Source organism: Heliangelus exortis, chromosome 19 (genome assembly GCF_036169615.1).
Source record: "Heliangelus exortis chromosome 19, bHelExo1.hap1, whole genome shotgun sequence".
NCBI lineage: Eukaryota > Metazoa > Chordata > Aves > Apodiformes > Trochilidae > Heliangelus > Heliangelus exortis.
In genome coordinates, this window is record NC_092440.1 from 12,646,256 (window position 1) to 12,671,051 (window position 24,796).

General features: G+C 57.7%; 1 protein-coding gene and 1 long non-coding RNA gene across 4 annotated transcripts; one reads left to right on the top strand and one right to left on the bottom strand.

The window, feature by feature from the left end:
- Nucleotides 1–77: 77 nt before the first annotated feature.
- On the top strand, nt 78–23,538 carry ACACB (acetyl-CoA carboxylase beta). 3 transcript variants are annotated; one of them, XM_071763610.1, is made up of 53 exons: nt 83–347; nt 1,392–1,807; nt 2,876–3,008; nt 3,465–3,603; nt 3,839–3,948; nt 4,127–4,208; nt 4,650–4,748; nt 5,044–5,153; nt 5,363–5,473; nt 5,642–5,851; nt 6,047–6,217; nt 6,517–6,678; nt 6,911–7,074; nt 7,302–7,452; nt 7,533–7,636; nt 8,181–8,262; nt 8,761–8,906; nt 8,987–9,137; nt 9,269–9,403; nt 9,587–9,733; nt 9,851–10,039; nt 10,412–10,512; nt 10,595–10,683; nt 10,764–10,888; nt 11,417–11,530; nt 11,605–11,718; nt 12,087–12,176; nt 12,272–12,390; nt 12,578–12,715; nt 13,174–13,273; nt 13,364–13,471; nt 13,655–13,711; nt 14,156–14,197; nt 14,589–14,804; nt 14,943–15,098; nt 15,615–15,818; nt 16,240–16,395; nt 16,496–16,618; nt 16,762–17,031; nt 17,327–17,424; nt 17,570–17,690; nt 17,856–17,966; nt 18,474–18,617; nt 18,701–18,821; nt 18,988–19,084; nt 19,249–19,345; nt 19,560–19,695; nt 20,003–20,180; nt 20,622–20,734; nt 21,026–21,180; nt 21,772–21,942; nt 22,578–22,714; nt 22,834–23,538. In XM_071763610.1, the coding sequence occupies exons 2-53, from the start codon at nt 1,401–1,403 to the stop codon at nt 22,958–22,960; spliced, it is 7,131 nt and encodes a 2,376-aa protein (XP_071619711.1). In that variant the 5' UTR covers nt 83–347; nt 1,392–1,400; the 3' UTR covers nt 22,961–23,538. The 3 variants fall into 3 exon arrangements, with proteins under 3 accessions (XP_071619713.1, XP_071619711.1, XP_071619712.1); XM_071763611.1 differs by lacking the exons at nt 83–347; nt 1,392–1,807; nt 2,876–3,008; nt 3,465–3,603; nt 4,127–4,208; XM_071763612.1 differs by lacking the exons at nt 17,570–17,690; nt 18,474–18,617; nt 18,701–18,821; ... (7 more) ...; nt 22,578–22,714; nt 22,834–23,538 and having other exon boundaries at nt 78–347.
- LOC139805333 (uncharacterized) lies at nt 22,950–24,720 on the bottom strand. The gene is made up of 2 exons (XR_011729773.1): nt 24,329–24,720; nt 22,950–24,284 (listed from the first exon to the last, which is right to left on the bottom strand). It is a non-coding gene; the product is annotated as an uncharacterized lncRNA (long non-coding RNA).
- Nucleotides 24,721–24,796: the final 76 nt, after the last annotated feature.

Here is a 24,796-nt window from a genome sequence, read left to right on the forward strand (position 1 = left end):
GTCCCTCGCTGCCCATGCCAAGCCCTCCCCTTTCTTTCTTCCTTCCATTTCCACCCTCCTCTCCAGCAGAAGTTTTCCAGGCGTGCTAACGGGGGGAATATTTCAGCCTGACGTTCCCATCACGTGTGAGAACGTGGCTGTAGGAGCGGGGAGGCCCAGGGCACGCAGTGTCCCTGTCCCCGCCATCACCCGGGGCCTGCCTGGCACCGTGCCGCCTCTTGGCCCCGGGGCCATGGAGTGACCACGGGCACAGATAAGGGCAGGAGGGAGCCGAGGTGTGGGCAGGCACAGCCCAGGGCTTGTCCCTGCCGGGCTGGAGAGGGGACCCGCAGGGCTGGGCACCTGTGGTGAGTGGGCATGGGACCCCAGGATGGGGCTGAGGGGGATATGGGGTGACTGAAGGGGCATGGGGGGACTGAGGGAAGGGGCTGAGGGGTGAGGGTTGAGGTGGGTTAAAAGGTTGGATTTAGTGCTCTTAAACGTCCTTTCCGACCCAAAGCGTTCTGTGAGGAGAGTTCTGTGGGGCTGAGGGGGGCACAGGGGGACTGAGGGGAGGTGGTGAGGGAAGCACAGGGGGACCGAGGGGGTATGGGGGGACTGAGGGCAGGGGGTGAGGATGAGGGTTGAGTTAGGTTAAAAGGTTGGACTTGGTCTTAAAGGTCCTTTCCAACCCAAACAGTTCTGTGAGGAGTGTTCTGTGGGGCTGAGGGGAGGTGGTGAGTGGAGCACAGGGGGACTGAGGAGAGCACGGGGGGAGTGAGGGGAGATAGTGAAGCTGAGGGTTTAGTTAAAAAGTTGGACTTGATGGTCTTAAAGGTCCTTTCCGACCCAAACAGTTCTGGGAGGAGAGCGTTGTGGGGCTGAGGGGAGGTGGTGAGGCTGAGGGTTGAGTTGGGTTAAAAGGTTGGACGATCTTAAAGGTCTTTCCCAACCCAGTTCTGTGAGGGGAGCGTTGTGGGGCTGAGGGCGCGTGGCAGAGCACGGTGGGGCTGTGGTGATTTTTCCTTTCACAGCCATCCCCAGCTTTAGCTGCTTGTAAAGATTTCAGGGTTTGGGTTTAAAGACCCCATCTCTGAGGGGCTGGGGTTGGCAGGGCAGCCTCACCACCGTCCTGAGGCTGCTGTGAGTGACTGGGGAGGGCGGGGGCCATTTCAACAGAGTTGTGCCCCCCGCCATTCCCGCTGCCAGCTGCTCCTTGTTTTGGGGAATAAAAATAGCTCTGGCTGAGCATGCAGGCAGCCTGGGTGAGCTGGAGGAGGAGGGGGGACACACCAAGGGAGGGTGTTGTGGGGGAGCGCTGAGGAAGGAGCTGCAGCGTTGTGGGGTGCTGTGCCCCCCAGACTGGGTGACGGGGGTCTGCCCTGATGGAGCATCTCCGTGTGTGCCCCCAGGGCAGATGAATGCTGGTGGCTGCCCTGCTCCTGCTAGTGCTGCTGCTGCTGCTTGTCTGGGCCAAAATGTCCAACTCTCAGCGTGAGGAGGAGAAGCCGGAGCAGGTCCTGGAGGAGCAGGCGGTGGCTCCTGCTGTAGCCAAGCCCCCGGTACGGCTGAGCTCCCCTCCCCAGAGGAGCAGCAAGGCTGCGGCCAGGGAGAAGGAGCAGATCATGGTGTACAACCCTTCTGCTCTCCGCCGGCCAACCCTGGCCAAATTCGTGCTGGGCTCCTTTGATGACAACTCCTCTGATGAAGAGATGATGACCACGGCCTTCAGGGTGGGACGGCGGCGCAGCAGCCTGGCTGGGATGGGGGGGACCGGGGCCGACCCCTCGGCTTTGTACCCCCTGCAGGAACCAGCAGCCAGCATGAGGTAAGATGTGGGGTCAGGACAAGCAGTGAGTGGGGCAAAGGTGTCCCGTTTGGGACTGGCAGATGCTTTTTGTGGGTGTGTTTTTTGGGAACCCTGTTGCTAAAATCAGGGTGTATGTGATTCTCAAAGTCCCAAGCTGATGCCCTCATCATACCATGTTTGACTTGGGGCTGTGGGAAAAACCCTGATAATAAGGTTAACAGCAGCACTCTGGGAAAAGCAGATGTGTCCAAGTGCTCTGTGTGACAGCAGCACCATGTGAGCACAGCAAGGACCGGGGCAGGGGTTGGTCTGTTACAGGGATTTTGGATGTCAGAGAAGGGATTGGAAAGTGCTTTTAGCGTGTACCTTCAAACAGCACCCCCAGTGCTGCAGCCAAATTGCCCAAAATTTCCAATTATCTCAGCTTCATCTCTCATTTTGCTGCTTCTCTCTGTCTCCACACCATCTCCTGGTGTTGGGAAAGGCTGTGCCCATGCGCTGGGCACAGCTGTGATTGGCACAGGATGGAGTTGGGTTGGGGAACGGGGATTTTCTTCTGTGGCAAGGTGAGATTGCAGTCAGTTGTTGTGGTGAGCGTGTGGACAGGGTTTGCCCTGTGCTCACCATCCTTCTGTGTACACATTTTGTGTGAACATTGCTGGGGGCATTTCATGGGTTGTGTGGAAGCCTGAGCTTTCTGGCAGGGCACTTGCACTTGTATGTACCAAGCACAATGCTGCCCTGTGCCCCCAGGGCTGGGATCTGCTCCTTCTGCTACAGAGAGAGATGCTAACACGCTCCTGGCATTGCATGTGGAGGGGAAACACAATGTCCTGGGGAGAATGGGGGGACATGGAGGGCTCATGTGCCACTCCTGCCCTTCCTCTCTTCACATCTACTAAATTTATTCGAGGCAGAAAAGCTTTGCAGTGAGTTGCTCAATAGTGGGTGCATGCCTGGTCCCCAGCGCCACTGCCCCAGGCTGCTGGGCTCTCTGCCCCGGGGGAGGCTGAGCCAGGGGCAGCACACACCGTGTCTGGTGAGGGTTAATTCAGGTGACTGAGGGCTCTCTGGTGGTCCCTGCAGACCCAGCATGTCCGGGCTGCACCTGGCAAAGAGGGGCCGGGACTACAGGAAGATGGATCTGCAGCGGGACTTCAGCGTCGCCTCCCCGGCTGAGTTCGTCACCCGCTTCGGGGGCAACCGTGTCATCGAGAAGGTCTGTGCCCACACACCCATGCCTCTGCCCACCTGGGGGGGCTGTGCTTTCCACAGGGGCATCCTCAAGTGTTGCCCAAGTCTCCTGAACCCGCCAGGCTTGGACTGATGACAATCGGGGGGCAGCTCAGAGATGTTTGTCCCGCAGCTTCACCTGTCCTGGTGGGCTGGGAGCAGGAAACCCTCCCAATGCTGCCCTTGCACAGCAGCTGCAGGCAGGGGCTCTGTGTGCCTGGCACAAACGAAGTCCCAAGATGGGACAAAGTCCCACCCTTCATTAACCCCAGTGCCAGGCATCAAAGCTGCTGTCGAGGAGCCTCCTGCTCCTCTGGCACATCCGACTGGCTGTCGCAAAGCACCCAACCCTCCCCCCTGTGCTGCTGTCCCCCAGAGCCAGCCACCCCGGCAGCAAGGGGAGGTTTCAGCCTGACAGCACCCCGTGTCCTGTCCCCCCCAGGTGCTCATAGCCAACAATGGCATTGCTGCAGTGAAATGCATGCGCTCCATCCGCCGCTGGGCCTACGAGATGTTCCGCAACGAGCGTGCCATCCGCTTCGTGGTCATGGTCACCCCTGAAGACCTCAAGGCTAATGCTGGTAATTCCTAAATTCACCCTAGGGAGGGCTGTTCCTCCCCCCCTGGGTAGCTCTTTCCTTCTCCCTGTGCTGCTGCCTGGGATAGGGGTCTCTGCACAGCACAGGATCACACGCTTGCTTTCTGCACAGCCAAATCCAGGAGCAAATAATTTCCCCCCCTACACTCCGGCTTCCCTGGGCTGGAGGATTTGGGGAGAGGGAGTGCAAGAGCTGCCACGTGTTGTCTGAATTTCAGAGTACATCAAAATGGCAGATCACTACGTGCCTGTCCCCGGCGGGGCCAACAACAACAATTATGCCAACGTGGAGCTAATTGTGGACATTTCCAAACGGATCCCAGTCCAGGTAGCAGCCATGTGCTGGCCTCCCACCCTTTTCTGAGGGATGTGGGTGGGGAAGGAGGAGCCCTCAGGCAGGGGGTGACATCCCCCCGTGTAGGGGAACTGGGTGTGCTGCTGTGGGCAAAGGGAGGATGCCAGAGCAGGGAGGGTAATGGCTTGTGCTGCTCCTTCTGTTGTACCAGGCGGTGTGGGCTGGCTGGGGACATGCCTCAGAAAATCCCAAGCTGCCAGAGCTGCTGCAGAAAAATGGGATAGCTTTCCTTGGTAAGGTCTCTTTGCCTTCCCAGTGCTGGAGGGAACAGTGGGCACTGGGATAGTGTGTGCATGCAGGCTGACACTGTGCTGGGCAATGCACATTTTGTGGCTCTGGCATCTCCACCCTCTGGTGTGGCAGCCCCCAGGTTGGTTTCCTGGAGCTGTCCCAGGTTTTCCCTGTAATGCTCATGGTGATGCAGCATTCCTAGAGGAAGGTCAGGTGGGAGGAGGAGCAGACCTGTGTGCTGCTCAGCCAGGGAACAGCCTCAGCTCCCCCTTGCACAAGGGTCAAGCTCTGTCCTGAACCAGGCAGTGAGTTTGGGGGGGTTCCTACTCCCCCACTATTTGCAGAATGGTGGATGGTGGTGGTGCAGTGGGGAGCAGCTCTCTGCAGCAGCCATGGCATGGTTAGGGTTAGGCCCAGCTCACCCCTTCCCTCCCTGCCTGCAGGTCCCCCCAGTGATGCCATGTGGGCACTGGGGGACAAAGTTGCCTCCACCATTGTGGCTCAGACACTCCAGATTCCCACACTGCCATGGAGTGGGAGTGGTAAGTGCCTCCTTCCCAGCCCCACACTCCCTCCCTGCTCCCCCATTTCTCTCCTCCTGCCTCCCCTTCTCCCCCAAAGCAAGCACCAGAGCTGGGGTCCCCAGCACAGGGACCCCACTGCACCCGAGTGACTGCTGCCTTGGGCAGAGAGATTTTTGGAGATGGGGTGGATGGGAACAGGGGATTTCCTGGTGGCATGTGCCACCATGGTGTCCCCAGCTGTCCTGGGCACAGGCAGCATGCCACCCCAGCCATGCCACCCTGGTGGTGACCACAGCCCTGGCCATTCCTGCAGGTCTGGTAGCCCAGTGGTCTCAGGAGGAGCAGAAGGATCAGCAGATGATCACCATCCCCCTCGAGACATATGCACAAGGCTGTGTGAAGAACGTGGAGGAAGGCTTGGAGGTAAAGCTGAGCCCATGGGCACCTTGTTATCTCTTGCCCACTTTTAGAGCTCTTTTTGGAGCCCTTTTGGGCTCCCAGCACATGACAGCAGTTCTGCCCTCTGCACAGACACAGCTCTGTGCTGCATAGGCTGGGGCAGGGTGGGCTGTTGGGGTGATGGGTTGGGGTCCAAAGCACTTCGGTCACTCCAGTCATTTTCCTCTCCTCAGGTGGCCAAGAGCATCAGCTACCCCCTGATGATCAAGGCATCAGAAGGTGGTGGGGGCAAAGGCATCCGAAAAGTGGAGTCAGCAGAGGAATTTGCCGCTTGCTTCCGGCAGGTGAGGACTCTCCACCCCCTTCCCTGTCCCATCCTGAGGCACGTGGCAGGGTCCTGCTCCCACCCGGGGCGTCTCGTCCTTCCCACCCCTGGCCGCGGGAGCCGCCCCCATCTAGGGATGCGTTTTGGGGGTCGATGCCAACCCACAACCCCGTTCCTTGCTGCGCAGGTGCAGGCAGAAGCACCGGGGTCCCCCATCTTCCTGATGAAGCTGGCGCAGCAGGCACGGCACCTGGAGGTGCAGGTGCTGGCTGATGAGTACGGCAGCGCCATCTCCCTCTTCGGCCGCGACTGCTCCATCCAGCGCCGACACCAGAAGATCATCGAGGAGGCACCCACCACCGTCGCTGCTCCCCCTGTCATCGAAGTGATGGAGCAGGTGGGTGGCCTCTGCGCAGGGTTCCGGGGAGAAAACGGCCCCTTCTCTGCTGGGTTTGTTGTGGCTTTTGGCACCCGAGGCTCCAAAAGGAAGGGAGGGACACCCCGCGAAACCGGGGAGCCGCAGCGTGGCTCGTCTCCTCGGATCCACGCGAGGATCCTGACTCCCCGGTGGTTTTTCTGCCCTCTCCCGCAGTGTGCTGTCCGCCTGGCCCAGATGGTGGGCTACGTCAGCACCGGTACCGTGGAGTACCTGTACAGCGAGGACGGGAGCTTCCACTTCCTGGAGCTGAACCCGCGCCTGCAGGTGGAGCACCCCTGCACCGAGATGATCGCGGATGTCAACCTCCCTGCTGCCCAGCTCCAGGTACCTGAGTGCACAGGGGTTCCTGAGGTGTGTGAGATGGAGCAGTTTGGTAATTCAGGGAGAAGTGGCAGGCTGGAGCCTGGCAGAGGGGAAGCTGTCCCATCTGCCAGCGTGGAGGGCACAGGCAGAAGCAATGTACTATCCTTCCTCACCTCTGGCTCCACGCTGGGAGCAGCTGCTTGCAGCATGGCTCCTCTTCCCCTCACTCTTAATTTAGATCATCTGTCAGTGTCTTCTTGTTGTAACTTTGATGCTCGAGTCTTGTTCCAGCAGCTAAATCCTCCTTATTACTCACGCAGATTGCCATGGGCATCCCCTTGCACAGGATAAAAGACATCAGGGTGCTGTATGGGGAGAGCCCCTGGGGTGACACACCCATCTGCTTCCACAGCCCCACCAACCCCCCCGTGCCCAGGGGCCACGTCATCGCTGCCCGGATCACCAGTGAGAACCCTGAGGAGGTGAGCTGAGGGACAGACTCTTGTGCTCATGGGCTGAGGGACAGACTCTTGTGCACCAGCTCATGGGGTCAAGATGGGTGTGTTCCTACCCAGTGAGACAACTCCCGTGGGTTTTAAACCCATGGGATTAGTGACATCCCTGTGCAGACAGATAAAGAGCACAGGGGTTCCCCTTCTGTTTACACGAGTGTCTCAAGGCTGCTTTCTCTGTGTCTGTCCTGGTTTTGCTCAGGGTTTCAAGCCCAGCTCGGGGACAGTGCAGGAGCTGAACTTCCGCAGCAGTAAGAATGTCTGGGGGTACTTCAGTGTGGCAGCAGCTGGGGGGCTCCACGAGTTTGCTGATTCCCAGTTTGGGCACTGCTTCTCCTGGGGAGAGAACCGGGAGGAGGCCATCTCGTGAGTGTGGCAGGAGGGGGTGGAGGGTGGGTGCCCTTGGGAAGAATCACAGTTGCTGCATGAGCTGGGAGAAGTGGCTTTTATCTCAGAGGACTTGTTCAATCTGGGTGGGAGGGTGCCCAGGTTCAGGAGCTCATCATCCCAGTGCCTGTGGTTCCCTGGTTTCCTCTCCTAAAAGCCAAGCACTTCCTTGTTGGTCATTAATGGAGGGTTTTTCTCCCTAAAAGGAACATGGTGGTGGCCCTGAAAGAGCTGTCTATCCGTGGGGATTTCCGGACCACAGTGGAGTATCTCATTAAAGTTCTGGAGACAGAGAGCTTCCAGAAGAATGAGATAGACACTGGCTGGCTGGACCATCTCATCGCTGAGAAAGTGCAGGTGGGGGAGGTCAGCCACCCTGGGGCTGCTGCTCTCCTTGGGGTTTAAGTCTCAACCCCTGTTCCTTTTGCTCCCCACAGGCTGAGAAGCCAGACACGATGCTGGGTGTTGTCTGTGGAGCCCTGAACGTGGCAGATGCTGCATTCAGGACGTGCATGACTGACTTCCTGCACTCCCTGGAGAGGTAGGCAGCAGGGGGCTGTGCCGTGGTGATCTGAGTTTTTCTCTCCCTCACCATCCCCCTTCCTACTTTTGCTGCAAAACCTTTGCAAATCCCGTGGCACTACAACAGCCTGAGAAAGAGGGGTATCTTCTGTGACTCCCAGCTCCTCACCTATTGCTTTATCTGGAGAAAGGAAAAACTTTCCCAGGATTGGGAAAACAGATTTCAAGGGAAAGGGGCTTGGCTGAATGCAGCTTCGTTTTCTTTTTACACTTGAACACCAAGGTTATTCCTCCAGACTTGGAGGACTCCTGGAGTTCTCCCCCATGCCCTTATCTCTCAGTGTGTTTTTGCCAGTGCCTGGCCTGCCTCTGGGTGCATTTTTACCAGGCACTCATGTGGGTCATTTGAAGCAGATTCTTGTCCTCTTTGGTCACCTTGCTGTCCTCCCACAGGCAGCTCAGAGCCTGCAGGGCCTGGTGCCAGCAGCACTGCTGACATCTCTCCTGTTTGGCTCCCTGCCAGCAGTGTTTGTGGTGCCTCTGACTCCACTGCTGTGTTTCAGGGGGCAGGTGATGCCAGCAGACTCCTTGCTGAACATTGTTGATGTGGAGCTCATCCACGAAGGTGTAAAGTATGTTCTCCAGGTGAGGCTGGGATGGCTGAGTTCCTCCTGAACTGTGCTTCTCACAGGGATAAGGGGTGTGTGCCCTTGTCCTGAAGGAAAAAGGTGCAGTAAAGATAAGGTTGTCCTTTAAAAATGTGCAATAATGAGGTTAATAACCTCATTCTAACTAGACAAATGTTTTTGTACAGCCTGTTGCCCTGAGTTTATAATAAAGGACCACCTTTTCTTGCTTTTAAACCCAATTAGTTGAACTCAATGCAAAAAACCCCTACTCACAATGAAGCCAGCAGGTGAGCCTTGAGTTAAGCAGCTCCAGGCTGCCCACTGAACCAGCTCTTGGGTGCAGGATGAGGTTGCTGCCTCCATCCCTACCTGGCAGCATCCTGCTCCCACCCCAGCCCTTGCACCGAGCTCGGGGAGATGCTCCTCCCCTCCGCCATGCCCACCACCCCCAAAGGGTCATCGCACACATTTCAGGGAGCTGGCACTGAGGGATCTCTCTGGCTGCTGCTTGCAGGTTGCCCGCCAGTCCCTGACAACCTACGTGATCATCATGAACCACACTCACATCGAGATAGATGTGCACCGGCTGAACGACGGCGGGCTGCTGCTCTCCTACGATGGCAACAGCCACACCACCTACATGAAGGAGGAGATCGACAGGTACCTCCCCGCCAGGCCCCCGCCAGCCCTCCCTGCTTGTCTGGCAGCCGATCGGTGAGACCTTTCCCTCTCTTTTTAAGATACCGGATCACCATTGGCAACAAAACGTGTGACTTTGAGAAGGAGAAGGACCCGACGGTGCTGCGCTCGCCCTCTGCGGGGAAGCTGCTGCAGTACACGGTGGATGACGGCGGCCATGTGGCTGAGGGCAGTGTTTTTGCAGAGATCGAGGTGAGTTTTGCAGGGGAGCCTGGAGGAGCAGCTGGGAAGGTGAAACCCAGCGATGCTGCCGCGATGCTCCAGGCTCTCTGCAGCATGTGGGTGCTGCTTGCCCAGTGACCGGTTCACCCGTCCTTGCCCAGGTGATGAAGATCATCATGACCCTGACGGTGGAGGAGGCTGGGCGGGTGCACTATGTCAAGCGGGCGGGTGCCCTGCTGGAGGCAGGCTGTGTCATAGCCCGCCTGGAGCTGGATGATCCCAGCAAAGTGAAGCCTGTGAGTCTGCTGGGGGCTGTCCCTGCTGCCCTCGCCTCTCATCCTCTCCCAAACGGCAGCCTGTGGGACACCGGGGACGCTTGGGAAGGGACAAAATGGAGGAGCTGCCCTGGATGTGTCCCCAAGCTACAGCTCTCAGGGGGCTCCATGCCATGTTGGTGAGTCCCAGCTCCCTCTCTGCAGGCAGAGCTGTTCACCGGAGGGCTGCCGGCCCAGCAGCCCCTCCCCATCACCGGTGAGAAGCAGCACCAGGTCCTCCGCAACGTGCTGGACAACCTCACCAACGTGATGAACGGGTACTGCCTGCCCGAGCCCTACTTCAGCACCAAGGTGGGTGCTGGGGGCAGAGGTGCTCCGGGTGCCCTGCCCAGGGTGCTGGTGTTTGCCATGAGGACGAGGTAGGCAGCTCCAGTGGGTGCAAGCAGCACCAGCTTCTGCTCCCTGCAGGTGAAGGAGTGGGTGGGACAACTGATGAAGACCTTGCGGGACCCCTCCCTGCCCCTCCTGGAACTGCAGGAGATCATGACCAGCATTTCAGGAAGAATCCCTCTCTCCGTGGAGAACTCGATCCGGAAGGTGATGGCTCAGTATGCCAGCAACGTCACCTCTGTCCTCTGCCGCTTCCCCAGCCTGCAGGTGAGCTGTGTGGCCCCAGCTTGGCCTTTGCATCCTTTTTTTTGCTGGAACCCATGAGGAGTTTCTGCCTGAATTTATCCTGCCAAGAGATGTTATCAAAAATTCAATAAGCGAGGGAAACATCCGTGGGTTTGCGTTTGTAGTTTTATGCTTGTGTTTTTATACTGCTGGCTTTATGTTTGGGGTTTTCTATTTGTGTTTATATTCATGTTTCTATATTTATTTGTTATTTTGCATTTTTCACTTGGGGAAGGGGAAAAAAAAAACCCAAAACAAAAAAGAAAGGCTCTGTGTGCAGCATCACTGTCCCCAGGCAGCCCAGCAGCTGAGCTGGCCCAGAGCTCCACCAGACCCTGTGGCCTCTCCTTGCAGATTGCCAACGTGCTGGACACCCACGCAGCCACCCTGCAGAGGAAGGCTGAGCGGGAGGTCTTCTTCATGAACACGCAGAGTGTGGTGCAGCTGGTGCAGAGGTGAGCCCCACACTGCCCATAACCCCCCCCACCCTGGTCTCCCCATCACCTCCTTGCAGCACTCTGGGCTCTCTGCTCCCAGGTACCGCAGTGGCATCCGGGGCTACATGAAGGCAGTGGTGCTGGATCTGCTGAGGAGATACCTGCAAGTGGAGAGGCAGTTCCAGCACGGTGAGGGCTCAGGGGTTCTCCAGGGGGGGTCTTCAGGGCTCTCTGGGGGTCTCCAGGGCTCATGTTGCTCTGCCCCACAGCTCACTATGACAAGTGTGTCATCAGCCTGCGGGAGGAGTGCAAGCCTGATATGACCCCCGTGCTAGAGAGCATCTTCTCTCATGCCCAGGTGGCAAAGAAGAATCTGCTGGTGACCATGTTAATTGTGAGTACCACCCATGTCCTACGACACCAGAAGTAAAGGCAGGGAAAAGCCCCCATGCTGAGGGAAGCTCTGCCTCACTGTGGGACAGGAGGTGGCTGCTGCTGGCTGGCTGGGTGGACTCCTGAGGAGCTGCTGTTGTGCTCCTCTGTTTAATGCATCCCCAGAGTTTGGGGTTTGCATTCAGATGGTCTGCCCAGGGCAGTGCTGGAGTCACCATCCCTGGAGGTGTTTAAAAGGCATTTGGACCTGGTCCTTAAGGACATGGCTTAGTAGTTGGTTATGGTGTTGGTTAAAGGTTGGACTGGATGATCTTGAAGGTCTCCTCCAACCTAAAATATTCGCTAATTCTGTGGTTTTTCTCTCCCTTCTGTATTGTTGCATTGCTGCCCTTGCTTCAGAGAGCAGAATTTTGCCTAGTTTAGCACCCTGGTTCTTGCCCCTCTTGCCCAGATGGGTCTGGGGGTGCAGGATGAGGCCATCCCCCAGCAAGGGGTTTTGAGGCAAGCCGTGGTGGTGTGTGCATTGCAGGACCAGCTCTGTGGCCGGGACCCCACGCTGACAGATGAGCTGACAGCCATCCTCCACGAGCTGACAGAGCTCAGCAAGGCTGAGCACTCCAAAGTGGCACTGAGAGCCCGGCAGGTCAGTGAGCCCCATGCCCTCCCCAGCCCTCTCCCTGTTGTCCCCCACCCTTCCAGCCACCTCTCCCCTTGCAGGTGCTCATTGCCTCTCACCTGCCTTCCTACGAGCTGAGGCACAACCAGGTGGAGTCCATCTTCCTCTCTGCTATCGACATGTATGGACATGAGTTCTGCCCTGAAAACCTGAAGGTTGGGAATTGTGGGGTTTTCCACAGAGGGAATTTGGCTTCGGGGTGGCTTTGGGGAGGAGACCTGGCTACAAATGGTTTGGCGTTCAAAGTAGCCAAAAAAAGAGAATTCTTGCTGTGGTGTCAGGGCCTGTGTGGAGCAGAGGAGAGGGTACAGCCCTTTGTTGCCAGTTCCCTGCTCCTCACACCAAGTAGAGGGACATTTTGTGTGGATTCATGTTGGGTCTGGCAATGTTCCCATGGTTGTTTGGGTGTCCCATGGCACACCCCCACATTGAGAGACCCCTCTAGAATGTGCCTCCTCCTCACCCCAATGGGCTGAGGGGGTCTTGCTTCATCCTTACCCTAAATTCTGCTTCCTTCCCGCAGAAACTGATCCTCTCAGAAACCAGCATCTTTGATGTGCTTCCCACCTTCTTCTACCACACCAACCAGGTGGTGAGCATGGCAGCACTGGAGGTGAGGGCTGCGGGGGGCACAGGAGCTCTGAGGGGGTGGCCTGGCTGCCCAGTGGGATCCAGCCATGGTGGTGCCTCCTGCTCTCCCCGTCCCAGGTGTACGTGAGGCGCGGGTACATCGCCTACGAGCTGAACAGCCTGCAGCACCGGCAGCTCTCGGATGGCACCTGCCTGGTGGAGTTCCAGTTCATGCTACCCTTCTCCCACCCCAACAGGTATGGAGGGAGGCCCCACACGCCTGGCCTGCTCCCCTGGACGTGCTCCTTTTTGAGGAGCTGTTGGGTTTGCGTCGTCTTCTCCCCAGAAAACATTGGGACCCGCAGAGGGAGCCGCATGGTCCCTTTTGGGCCCACGAGTGGTGTCTCCTCCCACTGCTGATGGTTGCCTTGCTCCCCTTCATAGGATGTCTGTCCCCATCAGCATCTCCAACCCTGACCTGGCCCGGCACAGCTCTGAGCTCTTAATGGACAGTGGCTTTTCTCCCCTGAGCCAGAGGATGGGAGCCATGGTGGCCTTCAACAGATTTGAGGACTTCACAAGGTGGGGTGCCTGGCTGGTCGTGCACGTGTCTTTTGGGTACCACTGCAGTCATTAGAGAGCACAAAGGGGTGGAAGAGCCAAAACTGGTGGTGGCTGAGCAGTGCTCAGGGCAGCTCCTGTGCCACTTGCAGCTGAGGGTCAGGGCCAAGTGGTATTTTCCGTACAGCAGTTACCTGGCTGGGGACATGATGTGTCATTTGGGGACACATGGAGCCTGGGAGGAGTTTGCCTGGCACAGGTTAAGCATCTCTGTGCATTTACACAGCAGTGCTCAGAGCTGCATTTCAAGAGCTGTGGCCTTGCTGTGGGCTGGTGGAGCTGGCTGTGCTGGCATATGCCTCCTGGGCCACTGCCCTGGCACCCACATCCCTGCCACAGCAGCTCCCTGGCACTGTCCCCTGGGGCAGGGGGTGGGCACAATGTGCTGACTTGTTGCCCCATCCCCACTGTTCGGGCAGGAACTTTGATGAGGTGATCTCCTGCTTTGCCAACCCACCTTCAGACAGTGCACTCATCAGCGAGGCACAAGGCACTGTGTATGAGGAGGAGGACACCAAGGTGGGCACAAAGCCATTGCTGTCCCCTCAGGGGGTGCCAGGATGGCAGTGGTGCTGCTGGTCTGGTCTGACTGGGGGGTTTTGTTGCCAGAATGTCCATGAGGAGCCTATCCACATCCTCAACGTTGCACTCCGTTGGGCTCATCACGCAGAGGATGAGAAACTGGTGCCCATCTTCAGAGCATTTGCTCAGTCCAAGGTCTGTTGCTGGGGCTGGGCCCTCTTTTTGGAGACCTCTTTAAGCCAGGACACTGTGTCCCAAGGTGCTGCCTCATCCCCAGGCAGCATTCCTCAAAACGTGGCATCCATTGGGGGTTTGTTTCCTCCCTTGGTGGAGATGTTTAAGCTTTCATGACTGGTGGAGTCTTCTGTTTCCATGCAGAAAAACATCCTTGTTGACTGTGGCCTCCGGAGAATCACATTTCTCATTGCCCAGCAGGTGAGTGCAGGCTGAGCCACCCACAGACAGAGGGACCTCAGACACAGCCTGCTCCCACCTCTCTAAAGCCCCTACAGACATCTCTTAAGTACCTTCTAGGTGTGGCATTGCTTGGTGGGTGTACACACTGCTCATCAGGAGCTGAGAATCAATTAATGGGGGATTCAAAGAGTGCTTTATCTCCTGTATGATCCTTTATGCTGCTAACATCTCCAGTATCATGTGGTGGTATCATATGGTGCCTGCCTCATAGCTTTAGGTTGCCTTTAGAGGCATTGATTACTCCCAGCTCCTTTCCCTTTGGGGGAGGAAGAAGCCTGCAAGGTTTTTTCCTCCTTAATGAATTCACTGATAATTGGCAAAGCCCTCTGCATGGCAGCATTATCCACAGCAATCTTTTTGACTCTTCTTTTTTTTTTTTTCCCCCCCCTCCTTTTTCTCCAGAGAGAATTCCCAAAGTTTTTCACCTTCAGAGCAAGGGATGAGGTAAGAGCTGCAGTCACCAGCAGGGCCTGGCTGCTGCTGGCTGTCTGGCAGAGCTGTCTCACCCCCTCCTCGCCCCCCCTCCTCGCCCCCCCTCCTCGCCCCCCCTCGTCGCCCCCCCTCGTCGCCCCCCCTCGTCGCCCCCCCTCGTCGCCCCCCCCTCGTCGCCCCCCCTCATCGCCCCCCCCTCCCTCCCCCCCCCCCTCCTCCCCCCCCCCTCCTCACCGCCCTCCTCCTCACCGGCCCCCCCGCTTGCCCCCCCGCTTGCCCCCCTCCTCACCGCCCCCTCCTCACCGCCCCCCCTCCTCACCGCCCCCCTCCTCACCGCCCCCCTCCTCACCGCCCCCTCCTCACCGCCCCCTCCTCACCCCTCTCGCCCCCCCTCACCCCCCAGTTTGCAGAGGACCGAATCTACCGGCACCTGGAGCCGGCTCTGGCTTTCCAGCTGGAGCTGAGCCGCATGCGGAACTTCGACCTGACTGCCATCCCCTGTGCCAGCCACAAGATGCACCTCTACCTGGGCACTGCCAAGGTCCAGGCGGGCACCGAGGCCACCGACTGCCGCTTCTTCATCCGTGCCATCGTGCGCCACTCGGACCTCATCACAAAGGCAAGGTGGCACCGGGTGCTTTCGGGTTGCCGAGGCTGCCGGGCCACTCCTGGTTGGTGGTGTTGAGTTGGTGATGGGAAGTGGTGATCCTAGGGGGGTGTTTTCCAACCTTAATGATCCCGTGGCTGGCTCCCACAGGAGGCTTCCTTTGAGTACCTGCAGAATGAGGGCGAGCGGCTGCTCCTGGAGGCGATGGATGAGCTGGAGGTGGCCTTCAACAACGCCTCTGTCCGCACCGACTGCAACCACATCTTCCTCAACTTTGTCCCAACTGTTGTCATGGACCCTTCCAAGGTGAGCTTCTTGGTGTCCCCTCTGTCAGCACGCTGCTGGTGGAGGCTGTGTCGTGCCCTGGGTGGGCTGGTTCCCCCATGCCAGCTGTCAGACCTGGTCCCATCCAGTGCCCACCCAGCCCTGGATGGGAGATGGATTTGGCAGCCCCAGAGACTCCTGCATCTTAATTTCTGTGTCAGAGCTTTTCTGTGGGCTGTTTGTTGGGAGGTGCTGAGGTTTCACACTTGGCAACCATCGCAGCTTTTTGTGCAGGTGGCTCATTGGAGAGCATGAGGGTGAGCATCAGGCTCTTCCCCAGGCAGTGTGTGTTCTGAAGGAGTGGGGCTGTGTCCATTCAGCAGACTGGGGCACCATCTTTCCCTCTTCTCTAGTGGAGAGGCTGGATGGCAGCATCACCCCTCAGGGATGGAGAGAGAGAGAAGGGGCTTGCCCAAAGCAAACCTGAAATGGTTGGGGTGGAGGTGTAATGAGGCTGCTCCAGGCTTCCATCCCATTTCCGTGCCACCCTGTGCCCAGATCGAGGAGTCGGTGCGGTCCATGGTGATGCGGTACGGCAGCCGCCTCTGGAAGCTGAGGGTACTGCAGGCTGAGGTGAAGATCAACATCCGCATGACCCCCACTGCCACCGCCATCCCCATCCGCCTCTTCCTCACCAACGAGTCTGGCTACTACCTGGACATCAGCCTCTACAAGGAAGTGAAGGACCCCAGCACAGGCAGTGTGAGTAACCACAGGCAGTGGCTGCAAACGGGAGCCCAGACACATCTGTGTGAGCAGCTGCCAGCCACAGCAAAGTTTTGGGGTGTTTTCTGCAAAATTCCTCATGCTTCTGCAGTGCTGGTCTGTCCCAGAGTCCCTGGGACTGTGTGGCAGCTTTCCCAGGGCTGAGCTGTTTTCACTCTCCTCTGTGCTGCATCCAGTTGGGCACCTCAGGGTGATGCACTGTGGCACTCAGTGCCCTCGAGAGCAAAGAGCTGGGGTGGGAGATTGTGGGTTTTGGGTGAGTGGAGCCATGGCACAAGTGTCATGGCCAGGCAAAGCTCAGCATTGCTCCAGCCCTGGGGGGCTCTTGCACCTTAGTGTTGCAGAGAGAACTTGTCTGGCTGAGGGAAGGCAACCAAACCTCTGCCCTTCTCTCCAGATCATGTTTCAGTCATATGGGGACAAGCAAGGGCCACAGCATGGGATGCTCATCAACACCCCCTATGTCACCAAGGACCTGCTTCAGGCCAAGCGGTTCCAGGCACAGTCCTTGGGCACCACCTACGTGTATGATTTCCCTGAGATGATCAGGCAGGTGAGTCTGAGCAGAAACAGGCTCCAAATTGATGTGGTTTTCTTCCCCACCCTCCCCAGATGTTCCCATCTGAGGAAAAGGCTCCTTCGTGTCTCTGCAGGCTCTCTTCAAGCTGTGGAGCTCCTCGGAGCAGTACCCCAAGGATGTGCTGACATACACTGAGCTGGTGTTGGACTCGCACGGGCACCTGGTGCAGATGAACAGGGTTTCTGGAGAGAATGAGGTATCTGGGAATGATTTGGAAATGGGGCAGGAGAAGAGGGGTGGGGGAAGCTGTGCTGTGGCAGGTGGGAGTGGCTGCGTTTCAAACCTCGGGAGAGGCTCCTCAAGCGTTTTGTCCCGTGACCTCGTGCTGTTTTGGGGCAGGTGGGGATGGTTGCGTTCAAAATGAAGCTGAAGACCCCTGAGTATCCAGAAGGCCGGGACATTGTGCTCATTTGCAATGACATCACCCACAAGATTGGCTCCTTTGGGCCAGAGGAGGACCTGGTGTTCCTGCGGGCCTCGGAGCTCGCGCGGGCCGAAGGCATTCCCCGCGTCTACATCGCTGCCAACAGCGGCGCCCGCATCGGCTTTGCTGACGAGGTCAAGCACATGTTCCAGGTGGCCTGGGAGGACCCTGAGGAGCCCCACAAGGTGTGTGGGCACCTCCCCTCCTGCCATCACAGGAAACAGCAGATGACTTATTTGGGAAAGGGAGGATCAGAGCTAAACTGGGAGATGAAACTGGGACCAGTGCTTGGGAGGGTGTGAGCTCAGGTGTGCGCCTGCTGCTGTGGGGTTGGTCCCTCTGCTTTCCCCAGTGCAGTGGGGATAGAGCATGGCTGCTTGGCCACTCTGCTCCCTGAGCCACTGCTGGTTCATGAGGTGGGTTTGGAGAGGGGCTGTGTCCCATGTTCATGGCATGTCCACAATTCCTCCTTATTTCCAGGGGTTCAAGTACCTGTACCTGACTCCCCAGGACTACGCGAGGATCAGTGCCATGAACTCAGTGCACTGTGAGCACGTGGAGGAAGGGGGCGAGTCCAGGTGAGCCCCACTACCCTGTGGTGTGCACAGAGCTACCCCCAGCCCCCCAGCTCCCACATCCTGGCTCAGCATCCTGCCAGAGACATCACGTACGTGATTGCTTCCCCTGTCCTGCCCATGCCACCATGGCTCTGCTTTCCTGCAGGTATGTCCTGCTGGACATCATCGGGAAGGACAATGGATTTGGGGTGGAAAACCTGAGAGCTGCTGGTACCATTGCTGGGGAGTCCTCTCGTGCTTATGAGGAAATAGTGACCATCAGCATGGTACAGCCTTGGGTCCTTCCCCTGCTCCACTCCTTCCCTCTCACTCACTTGCTTTACGGTCACCAAGTGACCTGGTGGAGCTCCTGTCATTCTCCCAGTGCTCACAGACACTGCTGCAGCCTTTTCTCTCTGGTTAACCCCCTGTGTGCTTGTGTCTGTGCCCAGGTGACCTGTCGTGCCATCGGGATTGGTGCCTACCTGGTGCGGCTTGGCCAGCGTGTCATCCAGGTGGAGAACTCCCACATCATCCTCACTGGTGTTACTGCTCTCAATAAGGTACCAAGCTCCCTGACACTGTCCCTAAGACTACTACATGCTTGGGCTCCTTCCCTGTCCTGTGGGAAGAGGTGGCAGTAATCTGTGTGTCACCTCGTGAGACTTGTAGGGGTTGGGAGGAGATGCAGGGGAACTGGGCTTGTGTCATGGAAAACCAATAAAATGCCACCCTGCAGTTTTGGTGTTGCTGTCGGGGTCAGTAAGGGGCAGGGCTGGGCAGCAGAGCTGCTGCAGGGACTGGTCACCTCCAGTCCCAGGGGCAGGACCCATCTCTGGGCAGAATCTCACTGGCTGGAACTGGTGTGAAACCTGTTCAGATAAACCCTGCGCTTGTCTAAAGCAGGATCCCTTCATTTTAGCATCAGCTGGGTATGCAGAGGTGGGATTACACCCTCAGAGCAGGGGGGATGTGCCTGGATAGAGTTTTGACTTAATAAACAGAGCAAGGAGGAGCAACTCCTGGGTGAGCAGAGCCTGATCTGTGCTTTTGTTAATAATTCTGTCTAGGTGTTAGGACGGGAAGTTTACACATCCAATAACCAGCTGGGAGGTGTGCAGATCATGCACAATAATGGTGTTTCCCATGTCACTGTCCCGGATGACTTTGAGGGGGTCTACACCATCCTGCAGTGGCTCTCATACATACCCAAGGTAGGAGGGTGCTGCAGGCTGGTGCTGTGGGCTGTCACCCCCTGCCAGGCTGGTGACCTCCCCTCTGGGGCTCTCCCTTGCAGGATAACCAGAGCCCAGTGCCCATCACTCCCATAAGTGACCCCATTGAAAGAGAAATTGAATTTGTCCCTTCCAAAGTCCCCTATGACCCCAGGTGGATGCTGGCAGGAAGACCCCATCCAAGTAAGCAAGGGTGGCCTGGCACCTCTGTACCAACACTACCAAATGTCTCCTGTGGCTGCAGCTCTCCCCACCCTGGTGCAGAGGGTGCTTTCTGCTGTGGCTCAGTGCACAGGGAGCCCTTCAGCTTTCACTGTCACAAAGCTGTGCCTTTCCCTGTGCTCTGCAGCTCTCAAGGGAACCTGGCAGAGTGGCTTCTTCGACCAGGGCAGCTTCTCAGAGATCATGAGGCCGTGGGCTCAGACTGTTGTGGTGGGCAGAGCAAGGTACTACCTGGAGTAAGGGATGGAGCCTGGATGTGTAGCCCAGGGCTCTCGAGCCCTGTCTGTGGCACTGCTTTTGGGTTGTTGGAGAGGAAGCTCCCCTCTGGTGGGGCTGGTGTGAAGGCTGCAGGGGAGCTGGGCTCTGCTGAGCACCCTGCATCCTGCAGGCTGGGAGGGCTCCCAGTGGGTGTCATCGCCGTTGAGACCCGCACCGTGGAGGTGACAATACCTGCAGACCCTGCCAACCCGGAATCAGAGGCAAAGGTGCGTGGGGAGGAGGAGGCTGGAGGGGACAGCAGGGGCAAAGCTAAGTGTAACCCTTTGATCCATCTCCATTTTCCTTAAGGACTGGTGAAAACAAGGGAGCTTGGTCAGCTTTCTCTCAGCTCTTTCACGCTGCGTGCTGCAGAGCTGCCGGCACGGTGTGCTGGGGAGCACAGGCACTGAGCTCAGCACTGCTGCTCCCTGTCTGTTCCAGATAATCCAGCAGGCTGGGCAGGTCTGGTTTCCAGACTCTGCTTTTAAAACAGCCCAGGCTATTCGGGACTTCAACCGGGAGCATCTCCCACTGATGATCTTTGCCAACTGGCGAGGCTTCTCCAGTGGCATGAAAGGTACCCAGCTCCCTCTGCTGTGCCACCCTGCTGGCTCTCCTGTCATCCCCCAGGTGCTGGGGTGACACAGCCTGCCAGGATCCTACCCACACCGTGCCAGGATGTGGGGCCAGGCTGGGGAGGTGATGGGGCATCACCAGGACTCGGGTCCCTGGGCTTGGTGGCTTCCTGCCAGGCTGATTTTGGGTGCTTGTTTGGTCTCTCTGATGAGAAGAATGTGGCTTTGGGCTGCTAGGAGGAGGCGAGGGGCAATCTCTTGGCCCATGGCAGTTGTGGCACCCAGCTGCTGAGTCCCTTTGTGTTTCAGACATGTATGACCAGATGCTGAAGTTTGGTGCCCTCATTGTGGATAGCCTCCGGGATTTTAAGCAGCCTGTCCTGGTCTACATCCCCCCCCATGCAGAGCTCCGGGGGGGCTCCTGGGTGGTCATCGACTCCACCATCAACCCCCTGCACGTGGAGCTCTATGCAGACAAGGAGAGCAGGTCAGTGCCTGAAATACATGTGCATCCTCTGCAGCCACTGTGCAGAGAAAGGAGGGTGGGTGCATGGGGTCTGCAGAGCCATGGACCCCCTGGCAGAGACCTCTGGTCACTTGAGGTGTGTATTTTTTTACCCTTAAGCTAAAAGTTCTAGAGCAGTGTGGCAGATATCTCCCTGGGGATACCCTCCTGCATCCACTAAAGGCTCTGGATGGGTAAATTGAGTGTTTCTCTAGGGTCAAGAGGCCTTTTTTGTAACCTGAATTAATGCCCATTGGAGCAAGCTGTAAGGTGTGGGAGGACAGACAAGAACCCCAGACTGGAAACAAAACTCCTTCAGCTTTTCTTTCTCCCTAGTTCTTAGACAGAGTTGCCTGGACCTCTTGCCCCAGAATTCATTCTCCTGTGCAGACTACTCCCTGCTTTACCAAACTTTCCTTCCAGGGGAGGCATTTTGGAGCCTGGAGGAACAGTGGAGATCAAGTTCAGAAAGAAAGATTTGGTGAAGACCATGAGAAGGATTGATACAGTCTATGCCAAGCTCGTTGAGCAGCTGGGTAAGGGCGTTTCAGCTTCTGGGCACTGGTAGTGGTAAGTTCAGGCATGAGGCTCCAACACTGTGGTTCCTCTGGGAAAATTCTTTATGTCTTTAATGCCCTGGGTCTCCTTTCCCCCTGTGATCAGCTCCTACCTGGAGGAGCTGCATTGGGATGTCCTTGTCCCTGTGCCCCTGCACCCTGCTAAAACGCAGTCCCGCCGAGTGGGGTGGCTGATGTGGGAGCACTGAGTGGAGCCCAAACTCCACCAGGAGTGGTGACGGGGCTGCTCAGCCTGACCTGTCCCCTCAGGGACCCCCGAGCTGCCCGAGGCAGAGCGCAGGGAGCTGGAGAAGCAGCTGAAGGCACGGGAGGAGCTGCTCCTGCCCGTGTACTACCAGGTGGCCGTGCGCTTCGCTGACCTGCACGACACCCCCGGCCGCATGCAGGAGAAAGGGGTCATCACGGTGAGCCAGGGGCCCTGGGTGGTGGGAAGGGGCTCAGTGCAGGGGGTTCTGCAGTGGTGGCATGAAGGCAGCAGGCAAAGCCCCCCCCTCCTCCTCCTGGGGGTCTGGGCTGCAGCAGCAGAAGTGTTCCTGCCCCAGGTGCTGCTCCAACCCAGCAGAGTCACCTTCAGACCCGCCAGCAAGCACTGGCTGCTCCCCAGCCCCTCTTCCTCCTGCAAAGGCAAATGTGGGCTGTGTCCCCCCCCGTTCCTGTGTCGTTCCCCCCCCCCCGTTCCCGTGTCCCCCCCCGTTCCCGTGTCCCCCCCCGTTCCCGTGTCCCCCCCCGTTCCCGTGTCCCCCCCCGTTCCCGTGTCCCCCCCCGTTCCCGTGTCCCCCCCATCCTTGTGTCCCCCCCCCATCCCCGTGTCCCCCCCCCATCCCCGTGTCCCCCCGCATTCCTGTTGTCCCCCCGCATTCCTGTTGTCCCCCCGCATTCCTGTTGTCCCCCCGCATTCCTGTTGTCCCCCCGCATTCCTGTTGTCCCCCCCGTTCCCGTGTCCCCCCTCATTCCTGTGTCCCCCCCTCATTCCTGTGTCCCCCCCATTCCTGCAGGACATCCTGGAGTGGAAGAACGCCCGCTCCTTCTTCTACTGGCGGCTGCGGCGGCTGCTGCTGGAGGAGATGGTGAAGGCAGAGGTGCTGAAGGCCAACAGTGAGCTGAGCCACATCCACATCCAGTCCATGCTGCGCCGCTGGTTCATGGAGGCAGAAGGAGCCACAAAGGTAGCCCTCAGCCCAGCTCCCCCAGATTCCCCTGGGGGAACCCCAGGGCTGTCACCTTGCTCGCCCATCACTCAGCCATTTCCTTGGTGCCTCCCTGAGGGGTTAAACATGTGATGAGAATTCCTGCTCTGCAGCCCGTGCCAGGCTGGGGTTCTCTCTTCAAATCTGGTGACCTCAGCTGGACGCTGGTGCTCAGCAGTAGTGAGGTGGCCCCCAGAGACAAGTTTTCCAGCAGCAGATAAGGCTTCTCAGGGCGAAAAGGGGATTTGGGCTCTGCATTTGTGCTGCTCTCTAATGGAAGTGCCCCAACACACCCATTGCTGTGTCTGTCCTGCACTTGCCGAGCTGGGGAGTGAGGGCACACGAAGGGCACAGGCTTTACCTTAACTGTTTGCATTTTAAACAGTCCACAAAGGTTTCCTGACTTTCAGTTTCCAGACTGAGCCTTTCAACCCAGCAGCTGTTAGGTGGGAGTGGGGGGATTGTGCTGTGCTGTGACATGTGGAGGACAGAAGAAAAATCCCATTGCCTGGTTTTGTCACGGGTGGGGAAAAAAGCCCAAGGCTGGAGCAGAAAGGGGGGGGCTCAGGGCGTGCAGGCAGCAGGACCCCTGCCCACGGTGCTGCTCTCCCCAGGGCTACCTGTGGGACAACAACCAGGTGGTGGTGGAGTGGCTGGAGAAGCACATGCAAGAGGATGATGGCATCCAGTCAGCCATCAGGGAGAACATCAAGTACCTGAAGAGGGACTACATGCTGAAACACATCCGCAGGTGAGTGGTCAGTGGACAGGCACTGCTGTCCCCTGGGCTGGGCACAGCAGGTGGTGGAGATGAGGTGGTTCTTGCTTTTAGGCCTCCATAGCAGCTCCACTCTCCCCTCTGCCTTGCAGCTTGGTGCAAGCCAACCCTGAGCTGGCCATGGACTGCATCATCCAGATGGCTGAGCACATCACCCGTGCACAGAAGGCTCGGGTCGCCCATCTCCTCTCCACGGTGGATGATGAGAGCCCCCCCTGAGCTGGTGGCCAGCAGTGTGGCAGGGCAGTTGCCACGGGGCAGGAGGGGCACTAGGAGGACGTGCTGCTGTTCAGAGGACCGACCTCACCTCCCCACCTGGTTCCTCAGCCCTCCAACTGAAGCCTTGGACTCTCCCTCGTGTGCCTAACTAAAGGGTGCTGGTGTTTGTGTTTTGAGCCATGAAGATGGCCTTGCCATCCAGGCAGAGTTCCCTCTGCTGCTGGGGATGTTTGTCAGAGGGGCAGCCTGGCAGAAGATAAACTTGCCCTGAGCCAAGCCTGGAGTCTGGACCTGGTGCAGAAGTTGGTTTTAAAAAGAATCTAAAATCTTTTACTGTGTTTTAGTTGCAAGCACTGGCCTTGGTCTTCAAAAGAAGCACCAGTGTCAGACGTGTCTCAGCAGACTGGATGGAGCTGCAAGCACAAACCTTCTGGCCCAGGCACCTCCAGGGAGCAGGATGCAGGAGGAGGGCTCTGTACAGCTGTGTTGAAGCTGGCCAGGCACCAGCACAAGGAAATACAGCCTTGCTTAGGAAGCAATCTCAAACTGGTGTTTTAAAATAAACTCAGGAACTCTGAGGAGCAGTTTGTTTAATCCTTCCTCTCGTTGGGGAGTGACCAGCAGATGTGACTGTGAGTAGCTGATGGCCCAGAAGAGGTGGCAGTAGCTGTGCTGGGAGCTGTTGGAGCAGGAACATCAATGGATCCACCATGGTTTGGCTGACCTGACTGTTTCTCTCACCCATCTCCTGTCCTTTCTGGCTCCTGTCACAGCTCCTTCAGGTGTTTCCATCCTGTGACTCCTGTGGAGTTCAGAGAGGAAGGAGAACATTGCTCCAGGTGCTCCTGGTTCCTCCACTGAAGCACAGGAGCTAGGGTGAGCTCTCCATCTCCTTGGACCCAGACCTTGATTCTTTGGTGCCTTTTACTCAGCTGGGTTCACAGAGGGGAAATTGGACCACGAGCTTTCCAGAGCCCCTGGCTGTGTGTGTGCAGCATTTCACCAGCACAGGTTTAGCTTTGGAGGTGATGGAAGGGGGGACACCTGGTTCCAGAGCAGTGCTGGTGTTGCTGTGGGGGTGTCAGACACCTCCCTGGTCCTGTCTGAGCCTGGGGGTCCCCAGCAGGGGCTGCAGAGGGGGGGTTCTCCCTCTCCTGGGGGTGGGAAGGGCATTGTGAGAGACTTTCTGGTTTGAAAGGTGCACTTGGGCAGGGCAGGGGTGTGGGTGCCCTATGGGAGCCAATGCCCACCAATAAAGCACAAGCAGTTCTTGGGACATTTTCCTGACTTCTCTGTCTTTTGGTGGTGGATGAACGTGGTGGATCTGAGCAGGGGCTCTGCTGCTGCAGCATTTTAGTGTAGAGAAACCAATGGTGTAGAAACCATTTCAGTGTAGAGCAGCTCCTGGCTGCCCTCCTTCCAACCCCTGTCCCCAGCCAGGAGCTTCTCCACCTGCTTGGCTACAGAGATTTTTCAGGAATAAGCTGGCAGCACAGAGAAAGAGCTCATATGGTTAATACCTATAAACTTTTATTCTCTTTTGGAGGGCCAAAACCTCAGCTTGGACACAGCAATCTGGGCAGTGAAGCCTGGGGAAAGCTGCTCCTGTGGAGATCAGCCCTGCAAACACTTCATGCGTGGAGGTTTTGTGCTTTTGTCAGTGGTGGCTGCACACGTGCAGGTTTTAGGCTGGTGAGAAGGCTCTGCTGCTCCTCAGCATGCTGGTGGCTGGAGCTCTGTCCCTTTGTCACCACCTGTGAGTTGCATGAAACCATTTCCTTGCTTTCCAGCAGCAGGTGCCTCACGCCAGGAGGCAGGGCCAGGCACCAGCACAGT